The sequence below is a fragment of the Anser cygnoides genome, chromosome 1, assembly GCF_040182565.1.
Source record: "Anser cygnoides isolate HZ-2024a breed goose chromosome 1, Taihu_goose_T2T_genome, whole genome shotgun sequence".
Classification (NCBI taxonomy): domain Eukaryota; kingdom Metazoa; phylum Chordata; class Aves; order Anseriformes; family Anatidae; genus Anser; species Anser cygnoides.
Window position 1 is genome coordinate 104,953,076 of NC_089873.1, and position 16,743 is coordinate 104,969,818.

Here is a 16,743-nt window from a genome sequence, read left to right on the forward strand (position 1 = left end):
TCAAATGTTTATTTTCTTACGCAGTTTTTTACATTGTTTTATTTTACATTATTACGAGCTCATTATTATGATACTCTATATGACCAATACAGAGTAAGCACAGTAACCAAAGACACAGCTTAGAAGAAAGACTGAAGTACCCCCATTTTGATTTTGATTTTTGATTTTGATGCTGAATGCCTGCAAAACTGCAAATTTGGGAAGGAACCAACCACTGGAATGATTGATGCTGACTGGTATGTTTTCTGAGAATTAGCTATGAATGCTTAGAAGGGTTAGAATTCCCTAGCCTTTACCATGTGCTTCCCATTTGGTGTGTACATATGAAAATGAGGTTTGGGGGTATGTTGCTGATGGGCTACAGAGGTTGTATTCCACAGTACCAACACACCACGCACTGACCCAGACATGCAGAACAATTACTTTTAGAAAGCAATCTGAGTTCAGAACCTCATTGAGGAGAACTGTTGGTCTTAATAATGACTTTAAGGTTCGCAGAGCTGATTGGGATGTGTTAGTCTCATTCTATGGGTATTTATAAACTGACAAATGTTTTTCATTATGCAGAAGTATAAATTTGAATTGTGCAGTCAGCATATCTCTGAAGTCTTCTTTCCAAGAAATAAAAATGTGTTGGTTTTGTTTTTTTCAGGAAGTCTGCTCTGGCTTAATTTTCAGCTGAATCAACTGTTTTACTACACATATACATACACATACTACACTATATGCTAATGCAATATCACCTGAAATGTAGTATATTGAAATAATCTGACTATTTTGTTCTATGCTCTTTTGATACAATATGAGATAATTCTGGGCAACTTCTGTCTTTGGCATTCTGGAAAGTAGAAAACATTTTCTCTAAATCCAGATGAAGTATCTCCTCAACTTTAGTTTTGCATATGTATACATGGTGGCACTGGGTTCATCACAAGGGAAAAAATGTTTTACTTTTAATTTTAGTCTAGTTACTAAACTTACCGATGACAGAGAAATAAGCTCTGGCTGATCCCTCCACCAGGTTTCTTGGCAGGCTGAGAGACACTGGTTCAGAAACTGTTTTGCCTGACAAGAAAATAGAACTAAGAATTGTTGAAAACATTTTCCTCCCCCCAGATCTTTACTTTCTATGCGTTACTACAGTTATTATTTGCTGTCTTGGTAAAGAAACCACTGCAGGGCCCATGCCCAATGAGTCTAAGGTATCTCTGAAAATTCTGAATAGTAGCCCAGCTCCTTAACCCTGAGACCGTCCTTCCTCCCCTGGGAAGGTCTCTGTTTTCATAGGAGAAAATCAAGAAGGCAGTGAAGTATTTCCATCAGTTTCTTGGAATGGATGAATAAACTTGCCTTACCTTTTGTGCAAACTAGGGAGCTCTGAGTCAATTCTTTTTTGATACCTTCAGGCTGTTTGATTGCAGAGAAGTTGTCAGAGAGAGAAAAAAAGTGTAAAATATCACTATGAAATCAGGAACAATTAAGCAGTGTAAAGCATTACATGGAAGTGGCTATCCAGAGAGTGCACCCTCCTGTACCCTGTCCTGCCCTGTCTCCACTGGAATATCTCTTGAGCTGTGGCTTACTCTCTTTTTTACACCACAGACTGTGCTGAGCACCATCCTTTGTAGAAAATAGATGGTTCCAGCCTCTGAGAAGGACTTGAGGAGAGTCATGTGCCTGCTGCTTTATGATGCTCAAGGTAAATCCCATTCCTTTCATATCTGTCCTTTCCTCCCCAGTATTACAGTCACAGGTGAAAGGCACATACAGGTAAGGAATTAAATCTCCCTTATGGCTACAGCTCTGCTGACATTCAAGGAGTGTCAGGGTATGTATGCTCTTGGATGCCATGGATCATCATGAATTCCACTCTTGGATTCATGTGGAGAAGCCCTACTGCACATAGCTCCATCTGTCAGCTGTCTTGCCTCCTCACACTAGCTAACTGCCTCTAACCCACAGCCATAGGCACTGAATTTTCCAAAAAGAAGAAACCCTATGCAGATTTTCTACTGTACCTCAACTTGTAATGTTTGAATCAGGGTGTCCCTGCGAATTGTCCTCTCTTCTGAGGATGTGTTCTTTCCGGCATCCCCAGTATCCAGTTTGGCCTCAGCAGTAATTGTGAATTTCACCTCTCCTGGAGAACCAGCCACCAGCCCAAGAAAAAAAAAGTTATTTTTAGTGTCTGCAGTTACACCTGTCTTTCACTGCCTCTTACTAGTCTGACTGACAGCTGATAAATGTATTTGCTCTGAAGGCAATGTAAACAAATTTCATTAAAACGCCACATCTGCCCACTAGTGGCAAGGAGTACTTGCCTAGGGACATAGTACAAGGGATGAAATAGGGATGGATCCTGGCTAAACAACTGACAGTACTTGCTATCAGTTTTTACCATCTTTTAAAGAAAAGTCCTATCTGTGGTTCATTTTGAGAAGAATCTTTGCTAATTTAAGTTTTTGTTTGTTTGTTTGTTTGGTTGGTTGTTTTTTTTTGTACTTCAGCTTTTGAGGCACTAACATATATAAACTTATAAACTACTGTGATTGCTTTTTTTTAAAAAGACAATGTCGACTTCAAGGCAGTGTAAATAGACACATCTGTAAAACTGTGGGGGAGCAATATCTTCTGCCTATTGAGAACCCACTGCAAAATTATTAGCAAATTTTATTCTTACTGAATACAGTTCATTAGGTGTAAAACTGTAAACTGAAGGATCATAGGCACATGAAACCCTGTCAGTATTTCATACATAACGAAGCAAGTGAACAGTTCTTCCTAAAATAGACAGGAAATGAACAACTCACTGCTTTTTCAGTGCATATAAGAGAACTTTAGCAGAGGGCCAATATTAAATTTTTGACACAACTAATAGAGTTGTCCAAAAATGTTTGCCTGTGGATTATTGATGCTTCCTTGAAGTGTGGGAGCAACAAAGGTAGAAAGATAAAATAAGGATAAATCAGGGTAACCAAAAGACAACCTTACCAAGACTTAGGGGGTTAACAGTCCAAATGTAGGTTTTTCTTTCATTGGCACACACCCTTGCTGTGTTTCCCTCTGGTGAAAGGACTTCTGCCTTGTAGTCACTCGACTCTGCCAGTATGGCACTGACCTGAGAAACAGAGAGAAAGCAAGATTACAAAAGAAGTAGACTGTCCCTAAAGGTAAGCTGCAGGTCACAGAAGATGGTTACTTGCTGGAGAAGCTCTTTGTCATCTGATTCTGAAGGATGGTGCTGGGAAATAAGGATGGCACATTTCTCTAAGGAGCCTGTTTCTTTTCTGGCCACTGTTAATGGCTGTTTTTTACAGAAGTGTGCCGAGGTGTCTGTGCTCGTTTTATCAGTCAGGCCTTCTTATGACTAACTGCTACATACTACATACTCAGTATGTATTGTTTTGTACAGCACAGTACCCACACCCTCTCAAGTTCCTCCCTCAAGAGCAAAAATAACTGAATTGTGTAGGGATAAGGAGCAAACTGTGGACTAGCCGGCCTTTTCTGATGAATCAAGAATGGATCCTGGCAGAGAGGGTGAAAGAGTAATGTGTCAAGCTACAGCATAAGTTAAACACTTATTTCTGTTTTTCTAATGTGTTATGCAGGATACAGAAGCAATGTTAGGAACTCTGGGAAACAGGCAAGCCATATCAGAACTGAAAGGAGACTTGACGTACCTGGATGCATTTGTCGAGGTAATTGAAGATGTTGGCTATTAAATTAAATTTTTCCCCTCGAATGACAGAGTATGGCAAGGTGAGATCCACAAAGAATGGTTGGAATGCTGTCAGCGAAACAGGTGAGGAGATGCCAAAGCCAACATCATTCTGCAAACAGAAAGCACTGGCTTTCCATTCTGTGATAGTGTCAGGAATGGTGTAAAAGACATTAGCCTGTCCACTGGAACTAAGGAAAACAAGAAAAACAGATTAAGAAATTATCTTTGGCACTTTCAAGGCAAATTACAGAATAGGCCCCTGGCTGAGTTAGTACTTCTGTTTTCATCTCAGTTTCCATGAGATATCTCTCCATATTTTAAAAGATATAAAGCTGGGGGTAAAGATGAAGGTGTTGGTGAACTATGTTTTAAAAAGCACTTGGAAGAATACTTGGCTTTTTAAATTTAGAAATATCATTTGTAAAAGTTGAACATATTGAAAAAAAAAAAAAAAAAGCATTTAGAACAGCCCCTGGATGCATATTTAGACAGAGATATTCTCTTTGCAGAAGCTATTATAACCTGGAAAGAAAAACAAAATAACCTGAGTTTTCTGCTGGTGGAAATAAAAAATATAATGAACAATAACAAGTTTTCCTCCTGTTTTTGCCTAAACAAAGTCTTGTATTTTATTGTTAGCACTTATTCTTTCTCCCCATCAGAAGAACAGTAGCAGAGAAAAGAGCAGATATGAGTCACGGTTCAAGTAGGCTTGATACTGTATATAAGACTGGGATGTCAAAGCTCTGTGAGCACAATGGGAAAACAAGACTCATACCTACAAAGTAGACATACATTCCATCGATTCTTCCCAAAATTAATTTCAGCAAGATGCAGCAACTCAAAAATCCATAAGAGGTAAGAAATGAAGGTAAAAATACTCACTCAGTATGAATCAGATCCCAAATCCATGTCTCAGGGAAGTATTTCCGAACAGTGTTAACAAGGCTATTAGCATTAATCCTTGACTCATCTAGGAAGATTGTGTATGGTTAAGTATACTATTAGAGAGGTCAGGCCAGAACAAACAATTAAATGAGATCTGAACTGCAATCAGATATGCTTGAGAGCATAAATGAACACTAAGTGTTCAATCAGAGCATTTTTCCATTTTTTCCCATAAGAAAAATGAAAACTCTAACAAATATAGGGCATAAGAAGGAACATTTTTTTTTACCTAGTCTGTCTTCCCATGGGAAAATACTGTAAAATGTAGGTATTTCACAAGACACTTCACCTTTTTTCACATTGAAAGGTCTCATCATCTAGTTAGAAAGGCATTTCTTCGTCCTCTATCACTAGCTCTCTTCAATTTGCAAATGCCAACAGAGGCCAGAATTGTCACCAAAGTCTATACTGCTTTACAAACTTCCCTTAGAAGTCAATTGTTTTACCATATCCAGACAAGTAAACTAGAGCTGAATATCCACTCAACTGGAAAACTACTTTGATTCAGATGGCCAAACTACGTGACTGCGATTAGGAACCTAAAACCATGGTTCTGTGGATTTGGATGAGATGTTAAACAAACAATGTGGCATGGAGGTGCTTTCAATTTCCTCAGACTTGCTAGTTATATTATGGAAATGATAGTACTTTGCTATTTTGCCGGAATTAGAATCATAGAATCACAGAATCATAGAAAAAAATAGGTTGGGAGGAACTTCTGGAGTTTTCTAATCCAATCTCCTTGCGGTAGGACAAACGTCAAAGTCAGCTCATGTTGCTCAAGGGTCTTGTCCAGCTCAGTTTTGAAAACCTACAGGGATGGAAATCCCAAAACTTGGAGAACCTCTTCCAGTGCAGCAAGGCTGTCATGGGGAAGAACTTCTTCCAAGTGTTGAACAATAATTTCCCTTATGGTAACCTATGACAATTACTTTTGCTCTTTTGCTGTGAAAACTTAACTAGGAGAAAACAAAAAAAAAAAATCATACCATTTGCTGATCTATAAAGTTCTTTTCAGACTATCTGCTAAGTATGCTGAATGCTGTGTGAATTCTTAACATTGGGAATTCACATTATTTTTCTGCATTGGCATTTCCTTTTATTTAAAAGGAATATATATATTTAAATATTTAATTGTGCGTTAGTGAAAAAAAATAAAAACCTTGGAAAACTGATATCAATTTATGAAAGTAGCGTCCCAATATTCTCTGTCTTTCCCATATTCACCCTGTAACTAAGTGAGAGAGAAGTGACTTCACTTCTGTGAGGACTGTCAACAAGAGATCACCAGAGGCAAACTGTGAAACAGAGACTTATTTCCCAAAAAGCTCAGCATGCTATCTGTTATTTTCTACATGCAGCAGTTTTGAAGACTAGGCATACTGGGAATGGAGACACATCATGAACTTTCTTTTACCTGCGCCATAGGCACCGCCACTGACACCGTGTTCTAAATAGATATGGTCATCGCCTCGATCTGACCTGTCTTCGTTGCACAGAACTGGCTTCCGCAGCACAGAGTTGGTGAAAACCTTCAGGCCCATATCCTGAATGTAAAAGAATCAATTAATTTTGTCGCTCAGTGCATATACTAAGTATCATGCTATGCTATGCTATACTACGCTATGTTTCCCATCTGGGTTATCATCCCTCATCTTTCTCCTCCCTCCTCACATGCCAGCCTTTCAACCTTGAATGTCACAGGTCACTCTCATTCCTACCTCTATGTCATTTCTGTGATGCAGACACCTGGTGTTCTGTGAAGAGCAGTACTGATGGGGTTCATTGCAACTGGACAAGGAAAGTCATGGAGACATCCATGTAAACCAGTGGCCTGCATAATGGACTCGGATCTTTACTAGGAATGCCTGAGATCATGAGCCAAGGTCATTGTCCTGTTTAGGAAAAGTGTACTGAAACATGGGCAAGATCCCAGTGGACATATCTAATAGTGATTCTCAGTCTTCCCGAGTAAGATGTAGGGTTGAGAAGGCAGAAACTGTGTGACTGGAGGCTTAAGGCAGTTCCAGGGATCAGAACCACCACCTGAGAAAGTTTAATGTTAATGTGCATGAATTCTTCTGGACTACTTCTCACTTAAAGAGCCACATAAAGCACATACCCTGAAAATCTTGTAGGCATCACCATCACGACTGACATTGACAGGTTCATAGTACAAGCCATCAAAAAAGGTGGTTTTGACTGGGGTACACTCCTGGGTCTTGTCATCTTGCAGGTTGAGTCCATTGTAGTAATAGCCATGTAAATCACTCAAACGAAGCCGGTAGTACACCTGGGAGGTGAGAACAACAGATGTAAAAACAAGGAAAGGTCCCAGGCAGGTGCAAAATTCTGCTTCACCAAAGCCCTTGACTTTGGTGAGCCAGCTCTAAGACAGTGATACAGTATGAGAACTCTGTCTGTTATACCATGAAAAACTTTCATGACTGCAGACTGAAAATGTAGAAAGTCCAGTGAAAACTATGTGACAGGATTTACAGTGCAGTCCGTTCTAAAGCATCCTCATTGTGCAGCATGTACCCACTCTCTCACTTCAAGACATAACTGTCTCTGAAAGCATGAAATGAGCAGGATCTCTATAGTTTTTCAAAAGTATGGATCTTTCTTTCTTTCTTTCTTTCTTTCTTTCTTTCTTTCTTTCTTTTTTCTTTCTCTTCCTTCCTTCCTTCCTTCCTTCCTTCCTTCCTTCCTTCCTTCCTTCCTTCCTTCCTTCCTTCCTTCCTTCCTTCCTTCCTTCCTTCCTTCCTTTCTTTCTTTTTCTTCCTTCCTTCCTTCCTTCTTTCTTTCTTTCCTGCTTTCTTTCTTTCTTTTCTTTCTTTCTTTCTTTCTTTCTTTCTTTCTTTCTTTCTTTCTTTCTTTCTTTCTTTCTTTCGACATACTGTTAAAACATGTAATGCTGCCATGCATTACAAAATTAAATATTACACTACCAGCTTTGAAGTGTACAACTGCTATTTTTTTTTTTTTTTAAATCACTGAGGTGTCTGTTTATATACGAAAAAGAAAAACACAGACAGAAACAGAGAGATTATATGTGGGCATTGGAACTGTCATTCTGGATGTCCCTAGATTAAAAGAACAAAACCCGGGGGATGTATCTTACGCTCTCAGCAGATAACTCTCGCTCAGGCTGAAGAAGAAAGACACTCTGATCGACAGCTCTCAGAGCACAGTAGGAGTTGGCAGCAGCTTCAAGGTGGAGACCGATGTTAGAGCCTGGGAGACCCTGCTTCTCAGAGAATTTGAGCCGGAGCTGGAAAAGAATAAATCAAAGACAAATAGAAATTAGGAGAATCAGCTTGGCACATAGATCTAAATCTTGCCTTTCACCAGCACTCATGCTATTCTCTATTCTCTGTGGGGCAAAGCTCCTGCTGTTAGACAGCCCTTCTGAATCAGTGAAATTCACTGAAATTCAGTGAAAATTCCTAATCACTGTAATTCCCTAGTCATCTCTTCCTCCCCACTCTATTGAGAACTTAGTCTGAGTTTGAGCATATGTGTCAATTCCAGGGACAGCTTCTCAAGTTACGAGGCACGTCTGTACCTTTTCCATTCCTAAATGCCATCCTGAGTGCAGAGCTCATAATGAAGTCATTCCCTAACTCTTCCCTCAGGAAAAAAAAAAATAATAATAATAAAAAATGAAGGCAGGTGTAGCCCTTGATAAGAAAGCAAAGGTTTTCACCTTGTTCTTGAAGCATATATCACTGTGTATCCAGGAGCTGTCAGCCACTATCTCCCCATGAGGATGCACTGTGTAGAGCAACAGTCTGGCACTGGGGGCAAGCTTCTCACTGACAGTCAATGTAATGGAGAATGTACCTCTGGGAGCTGTGGAAGAAACATGGAACAGGGGAAAAGAGACCAACAAAAGAGATTAGACATGCCTCAGCTTTGGTGGAAGGACTACATATTTGTTCATAACCTACCTCCTATCAGCAAAATGCCAGATACAAACTAGACAATGTTGAGAGCAGGATACTTTACAAAAAGGGTTCTGAGCTCAGTATAAGCTGGACAGCAAAATCTGTGCATGATTGCTACAAAAAGAGCAAAATTTTGCCTTTGGATCTCAAACCTAGAACTTCCTATATCAGATGAGATAGAACAGTTATATAGACCAGCTAAGAGAACATTCTTTTAACACTAAGAACTATGAAGTTCTTGTCAATATGGATGACAGCTACTAGAGCAGGGACTAAGCTTTCAAATATATTTTGGTGAGTTACACATTATCGCATACCTTACTATTGGTTAGCCACCAATACTATGGGAAAACCACACGGCTTCAAGCTGATTTAATGAAGGGAGAACCATGTGACGTGACTGCTTTTTGATGAATAGAATGCCTCTCTGTAAACTGTGGTGAAATACATACTGTGCAGCCATAGTGCCTGAGTACCCGGAGAAAGACCAAAGATGGCAAATACTAAACTACAAGTCCTATATGTAGAGTGAAGCTTACTTAAGACACCTACTGAAGACTGGAAATGGACCTGGTTCTGCAATAAAATATGTTTTTAACAATGAAAAAAAGTTAGTTCTATTTGTTGCATTTGCAGGATTAAATTCTTTTCATTCATTGGAGATTTCCAAAACTTCAGTGAATTCCAAGCAGTTAATTGCTAAATATCCCTCTCAAACGGGACACGCATTCTTTAAACTTCAGAAAGTTTTAATCTTCTAATTGGTGAAGGCTTGGATGTCACAGAGTAACTGAAATTGTAAATACTCCTTGAAATAAAGAGATAAAGGAGAAATAAAACAGAAAAGGTTACATTCCTCCTGTTTTCATCTTTCAGCTAACAAGATCAATTTGATTATTATATGGAGTATTAGAATCTGCATCAAAAGTGAATGATACTGTAAGTGGTGAAAGGTGATGAAGTTTAAGAACTAGCACCTGATTTAACTGTAGTTTTCTGCTTTCATCCCATCTTACATAACTTACTAATGCTCTGCTGCTGGGAATGATGCTTTGAAGTAACAGCAGTAATACAGCCTAGAGCTTACCATGAGAGATGCTGACTTGCTTTTGGCCACTGAGAACAATTTTTCCTTTTGCCGTCACCTAAGCATAGAAAAAACGTGTGAGACAGAATCAAAAGCACCTCCTACTTTCCCCCACGAAATCATTGATATTGAGTGGTATTCTGAGAGGTTTCAGGGGCTATCAAGTCGAGCTGTGATTTATAGCCACTGGCTGACCTGGAGATTTCTGACTTATATAGTGTTCAAGAGAAGGTTGAAGAAAAGAGGCATTGTGGGAATTGAGATAGCACTTACCACATAATAGAAGTTTGTGTGGTTGGCATTCCTATACCCTTTTCTGTTCAGGACATAGTGAACATTGACCTTTCTCTGCTGGCCACAGCTTAGTTTCTCCCCCACTGGCTCAATTCTCACAAAGCTGTTGGTCCGCGAGTAGAAGCGACGGACGAAGAACAAGGCTTGGGGTTCATTGTCATTTCTCCACATCAAGAAGTCTGCACAGTCATCTGGTGCCTGCCTGGCCTATGATGCAGAAGAGGTATACATGAGGAATCAAGAAAGTGGAAAATAATAAATTGGCAGGTGAGACACAAAGGCATCTTCCCTCTAAAATATTCTGTCGGGAAATTGATTTTGTGGGGCTGTTTTAGCTAAGAGCAAGAGCTGGTGTGAAAAATTTGTGTTCCTTCAGTCCACAGCAGAAGCATTTCTGGATACCTCAATATATCCACACATCCATGGCACATTGCAGGAGGAAGGTTATTTCAGATTCTTGTTGGACTGGGACAGGTTGTTAGGACTTAATGTTGAGTTGGAATGGTTTTGGTTTCAAACACCATGCTGATTCTCACCTCCTCCCATCAAAACAGAGAAAAGGCATGAGAACATGAGAAGAACATATTGTGGTAATGGGCATGGACGTCTGACAGCAGAAATGCAGGGAAGAAGGTGGGTATGCAACCAAGCTGGGTGGGGAAGGCAGGGCAGGCTGTGAGGAAGGTCCTCTAGTCCACAGAATAAAAAGAAGGAAGATGGCAGCAGAAAGGGCTTCTGAGCTGAGGAAAAAGTAGGGAGGTGATGAAGATCACTGCAGCCAAAACGCTCCTGAGGTGCAGTCTGCTGCTTCTCAAGAATTAACATTTTCTCATACTAGTTTCGCACAAGTTGCAGGTGGTGGTGGACTAAGTGCCTGCTTTCCTCACCTGAAACAATTCTGCCAGTACCCACTGTTTGCTTCTAATTCCTCTCTCTGATGAAGTATTTTTTCAGGAATTAGACTGGGGCTTATACTTACTCTTAGCTTAAAACTGGGATCAAAGAATTCAGACGTGTTGATGGAAAAGGCAGCAATGCCATTCTTGTCAGTAGTATAGTTGGCATGGTATTCTCCATTGACCTCCAGCACGACTATCCTATTGGCAAGAGGCTTGTCATCCATATTTTTCACACTGATCTGAACACAAAAAATACACAAAGGGTTCAGGTTAAAAAAAAGAAAAAAAAAAGAAAAATGGTGAGAAATTCTCTGCTCACCAGAGGATAATAAGTTAAGCACTAAGGACATTTGCAGGGAGTAGAAATCAAGAGTGAAATGTATTTAAAAGGCAAATGGGTAAACTGTAGAATTCAGTAAGCTTCTGGACATCCATATACAACCTTCCTTCTGCACTGCATATAAGAACAATTCTGAATAGCTCATCCTCATTTCTGTGCCTGGGTTTATCCTGAATGTGCAGGTTGGGAAGAATTTGGGTGTGCTCTAGCACTTGTACTGCTCTAAGTAAACATCCCCATGACTGTGTGATGCAATGTAGGGTAAATTTTGCCTTCAGTTCAGGCACTGCTGTTGCTGGGGTAGTTTCTTGCAGACCTGTCTTCACCACATATGACCTTTCACTTACCCATCTCTCAGGCATTCTCTAATTATGGCTGAGGGCATTATCGATACAATTTTCTTATTTTTTCTAGGAACATCTAATATAATGACAGAACTATGCAGCAATCATTGCTATGCAACATTATCAAGGGAAGCTATCACTACATAGCAAAGGGGCAGACATAAACAGGGCAACACAGAAATCATGCTGGACCTGAGGGAGTTCTTTCTAAATGTATCTTCTCAGCTACTCACCTCACCAAAGTAAGGAATTCCCCTCTTGTAATACAGATCCATATTCCTGAACATCACTCTGTCATTTTCTTGGTTGACTGCAACATAGTCATAGTCTTTTATCTGGATACCTGTAAGACACACCCAGTATAAAGGGGAGGAAACAGAAATGGGCAGAAAATGGTTTCTTTTGAAAAGTAATATGGAGAAGTGGTGTTCTGGAGGGAGAGCTCCACATAAAATGGTGATTGCTCACTGTTTGATGCACAGATTAGGATCTAGGAGATTCCTCTCAAGAAGTATTACCCTTTAGATTTACTCAACTACTCCTCAACCTTCACTTAGTGTTACCTGTCCCATTTTCAGTGACAGTGGTTTCTACATTGAGCCTGGCATACATCCTGGCATAGCTGCGGTAGAGCTGGAAAGTTTTGGTGGAGATGACAGTGCTGAGACAACCATCCTTCCCAAGCTGAAAAAAAGAGCACAAATAGAAAAGCCCATTGTTCTCAAGGTTTGGAAAACTGCTCCTTAACCTATATTATCAGGTCTCTGAAGAGCTTCATGCCTCTGCTCACATTTCCTTCAGCTTTTGCTTTCTACTCACTCCCCTTCTACCTTACACTTCTTACCCTCCAGCTCCCCACCGTTTCATGGGGAACCATCTCTCCTCCCTCCCCCTCATCCTCTCTGCACTCACATCCCTTCTCAAACACACTTTGTATGATGCTTGATCTCTCTTATCAGAGCTTATTTCTTTAAAGCACTTTGAACCTGATCTAGTTGAGAAATTAATAATCAGTTTAACAATGTGTCCTCAAAGACTCCCAGCAGAGGTCTGCTGATTATCCCCAGTAAGAGCACAAATCTAGCATTTTAGGAATAATCACAAATTCATAGTTTTATAAGCTTCCATCCCTCATACTGACTCTTATGAGTCAGAACTTAAATTTCTATTGAAAAATTACTTCCTTTCTCCCCCTTTCTTGAAGGGGAATGGCAAAAGCCAGTCTCCTAATGAGGTCATTGGTAAAAACTACCTTTATGGTCTTTCAGCATTGCCTGTAAGATAGTGAGACAAAAATATGCCTCTGGGATTATCTCTCTGGTGTTCCCCAGGAAATGAATGGGGCCTTCATACACTGTGTTACATGTTGAGTAGTCAAGTTCACTGGGAAGAAAGGCTTAGCCCTGTATCATACCTGTCCGGTGACAGCTTCACAGGTTGGTTTCTGGCTTTGCTTACATCGTGGGTTATAAAAGCGCTCCTGACACACATTGATTCGGACATTCCCTTGCACTGGTTGGCCATAGGTGTACCTAGGAGAGGAGGAGAAACAAGAATACAATTACGTCAAATTAGCATGAAACCTGCAAAGACTGTGGGATATTGCAGGCTCTAAATCCCTCAGAAGTGCCCAGAGAACAGTCAGAAGGGAAGCTAGGAATTAGGACCAGTTAGCCCTACCTGAATTCCCTTCAACTATTTTTAGACAGTCTTTGGCATCTTATTTTAAAAGCCCACTTTACCATTGATTTGGTGTAGCCATTCTCTAAGGTCTGCAGCTGGAAAGGGATGCTGGACTCAGGTTTGGGATATTATTCCCTCCTGCTTGCTTTTCCTCATTATTGCCTTACACAAAGCAGGACGTATTGCAGTCCTTGGTGCTCAAGCTTATGCCACTCTGTCTTTCTGCCGAAAGATGAAAATGTTACAGCCAGAAATCCTATTGATAGACTGTCCTCCTGTACTATTTCTCTCCTTCTCTGTACTAATAAAATCAACAGCTATTGAGCATGTACCATTTGATACCTTCAGACTGTTGAACACACTCAAATCCTACCAGTTCTAATTCTTCTGTGTAGCAGAGTGGAGTTGTTTCATGCCATGGAAGCCATAGCTAAATGAATTCCTACAGTCCACACATGAATCAGCAGCAGGTTCCTTGTTTCACAGCATGTCACACCTTCCTCTTTCCCATGTTTCTTGTTCACAGATGTGTTATTCTCAGCTTTAATACTTACGATGCACAAACATTCACCCTGATTTCTTCATCAAAGAAAGAGATCCTCCTAGGCACACTAGTTGTCACTTCAAACTTCGGCAGCACTGGGAAAGCAAGATGAATATGATTGATCAGCAGTAGCATGCCATAGGCAGGTGTGTATGAGGAAGACAGTAAAAAAAATAGTTGGAAAAAGCATTTTCACCAAGATGGGAGAGAGAAGTCTGCCTAGGATTTCGCTGTAGAATATTATTGGACAATATATTTAACTTAAGCGGTAAGATGAATAATTTTTAAATGCAATAATAACCATCATAGTAATGCTAACAGCCACAGTAGAAACTATGATAAATGACTTTAGTTGGGCATGCATTTTTTCAAGGGAAATGTGGGAGTAACACTGATGTCTAAATGTAGTTAAGCCCTGTAGAGCAGAAGACACTATGCAATCCTGCCCTACTGAAGGAGAAAGGCCAATGATTAAGTGAAACAGTAAAACCAAACAGGTCCCACTCCTTTGTCACACCCTCTTTTCAGCCTCTTCTTTATCCCAGGTCAGCAGCAATAAGAAAAACACAGCTGGAACAGGCCTTTTTCTCATACACCTGTACACAGGAGACTGAAATGTATGAAAGAACTCCGGAGGGTGAGCAGGAAAGGTGCTTTACTGTCATAAAAAAAAATAAATAAATAAAAAAGAAAGAAAAAGGAAAAAAGACTGGGAGTTGTCCAAGCCTTCTCTAGGCATTACTAGGGAAAACCTGCCACAACCTATAAGATGAAAAAATTGTAAAATTAAAATGAATTGTGTGACTCCCCTGTAAGGGGATCACTATGAACGCTTTGGCACCTCCACTGCTAATTACTTTCCATCTTGCACTTCCACTGGTTATCCAGCCTCTCCCAGTAATGACCTGGTAACCATCATCTACTGTCTGACAGAAAACCTCTTCAGATTTCTGCTGCATATTTTATCCTAGTGCCCTTCATACGGTGATGGCCTCCACAAAACAGGACAGAAATGAGTCAGGACTCATTAATTTTGCCTTTGAACAAGTGAAGAACGTAACACCTGAGTGATAGGACATGGATCTTAATTCCTGAAAAATGTTGTCTCTTTAAGCATTTCTTTTTTCCTTCTTGCCTTCACTTGCTCCACCCAACTCTCTCCATGTGTTTCTTTCTTAGACATAAACAGGATATTTCAAACACCAACACCTCTTATCTGACTTAGACAAGCCAGCCTCTGATGCAATGAAGTTCACAGCACTTGCTTACCATATTCCTCCACAGTGAAGAAGTGGTACTCTTTATCCCCTGACTTCTTTTCCACAATGATGTGGTAGGACCCCAGGATTGGTTCCTGGATTAATGGGAAGGAAAGCTGGACAATGCCATGTGTAGATGTTACGTCCAACCACTGCAGAATCTGGTTTTGCTCTGGGTCCTGGAGAGTGGGATAAAAAGAAAAATGAAAAAATTTGTCACCCTCTTATTTGTCTTCTTTTAAGTTTTGTATCCTGGCATGCTGGCTTAGTGCATTACTGTATGAACGGGAGTTTGGGCTGATGACCTGTGTTCTGATTTACCATTAGTTTTCCAGATCTCTTTGTGCATTAAACAAGCCTACATTTTTTAAAAATTGATTATTAAAATTACTTGAGAAGGAACCACTCTTAACCTCTGCAATAGTATGTAATTATTTTCTATCCAAGGAGTGGGATAAGTGCATGGTGCAAGTGTATGGGAAAAGGTGAAAACTACATCTTCTATCATCTAAAGATGTTAAGTCTTGTTGACCTAAATCAACGCTGACTTCCAAAGATTCTGGGAGAAAACTTTCAGTTTTAAAGTTGCATTAAATCAGTTGTAATAGAGGTGGAAAGAAGACTCACATCTTCTGACTTACAAAAATTTGACACATTTGACATTTGTGATTCTTAAATCTAATACATCTCTATTAAGAATGAATGATTCGAGCTTTATTCACAATTCTGGTAAATATTCGTGCATAGTATTAGATATGAACCTTTTTCACAGAAGCATCTGAAAGTGCAATACTTGCATACTACAGCTGGTATCATCTAGGTACACTTTTCTGTGGGCCTTCTGCCATAATCTGTGTCTGATAAGTTTTCTAAATCATGATGGAAATAGATTTCATTTGTTTTGGATACTCGGTATTCACAACAGGGCTAGTGAGGAGTATGCATTTGAAATGGCAAATGAGAAAGCCATGTTTTAGGAATGCTGAAGCATTGGAAAGGCTGCGACCTTTCCAAAGAAATTTGCACTTTAGTGATGTGGCATCTCTTACCTCAATGATGATTCGGGGATACTGGAGGAGGGGAAAAAAAAAAAGAAAGAAAAGAAAAAATGATCAGAACATCAAGAAATTAACTGTGCAGCTTGAAAAATACTAGACCATAAAGAGCACTGTGAACCCCTTTCTCTGAATACAGAAGACTGTGTCAGGGAAATGATTTGAAATTCTTGTCTGTAATTGAAGAGATAATTCTAGGGGGATAACCTGTTTATGAATTTATCTTTTCTACAGAAGCATCCAATCTCTTTCTACAGATCTGGGGCATGTGAAGTGAAGTGGCTACAATATCTGAGCACTGTGAGATATTTCCAGGAGTGCTTTCAGAAACTTTGCCCTCTATAAAGACAGGAAAGAGATAAGGTGTCAACTTACAGAAGTTCTCCAAAAATAGCAGAGGCCTGTTCCAGTCCCTTCTTATTCAATATACAAGTGATAGAGTCTCTGTGAAGAGGCACCCCAAGAGAGATCTTGAAAAATCTTGACTATCACTCTTACTTACTGTCTCTTGAACAGGTCTGAACTGGCTATCCAAACTGACCACACGAAACATCACTGAAAAAGATATACGACAAAAAATTTTCATTTACTTTAGCAGTGGTAAGTTACTTTCATT

The 16,743-nt window shown here is 39.8% G+C and overlaps 1 protein-coding gene across 2 annotated transcripts in view; it reads right to left on the minus strand.

The window, feature by feature from the left end:
• LOC106048083 (ovostatin-like) overlaps nt 1-16,743 on the minus strand; it is a 30,256-nt gene that overhangs the window by 10,477 nt on the left and 3,036 nt on the right. For both annotated transcript variants that reach the window (XM_048052980.2, XM_013199876.3), the window contains exons 4-23: nt 16,630-16,682; nt 16,122-16,142; nt 15,083-15,251; nt 13,824-13,908; nt 13,001-13,118; nt 12,150-12,270; nt 11,820-11,929; nt 10,983-11,141; nt 9,983-10,210; nt 9,710-9,767; nt 8,382-8,527; nt 7,797-7,946; nt 6,795-6,965; nt 6,090-6,219; nt 4,610-4,697; nt 3,684-3,912; nt 2,992-3,118; nt 2,019-2,140; nt 1,356-1,407; nt 982-1,065 (exon numbers count right to left, since the gene is read on the minus strand). In XM_048052980.2, coding sequence (XP_047908937.2) covers nt 982-1,065; nt 1,356-1,407; nt 2,019-2,140; nt 2,992-3,118; nt 3,684-3,912; nt 4,610-4,697; nt 6,090-6,219; nt 6,795-6,965; nt 7,797-7,946; nt 8,382-8,527; nt 9,710-9,767; nt 9,983-10,210; nt 10,983-11,141; nt 11,820-11,929; nt 12,150-12,270; nt 13,001-13,118; nt 13,824-13,908; nt 15,083-15,251; nt 16,122-16,142; nt 16,630-16,682 — 2,421 coding nt within the window. The remainder of the gene's footprint in view (nt 1-981; nt 1,066-1,355; nt 1,408-2,018; nt 2,141-2,991; nt 3,119-3,683; nt 3,913-4,609; nt 4,698-6,089; nt 6,220-6,794; nt 6,966-7,796; nt 7,947-8,381; nt 8,528-9,709; nt 9,768-9,982; nt 10,211-10,982; nt 11,142-11,819; nt 11,930-12,149; nt 12,271-13,000; nt 13,119-13,823; nt 13,909-15,082; nt 15,252-16,121; nt 16,143-16,629; nt 16,683-16,743) is intronic.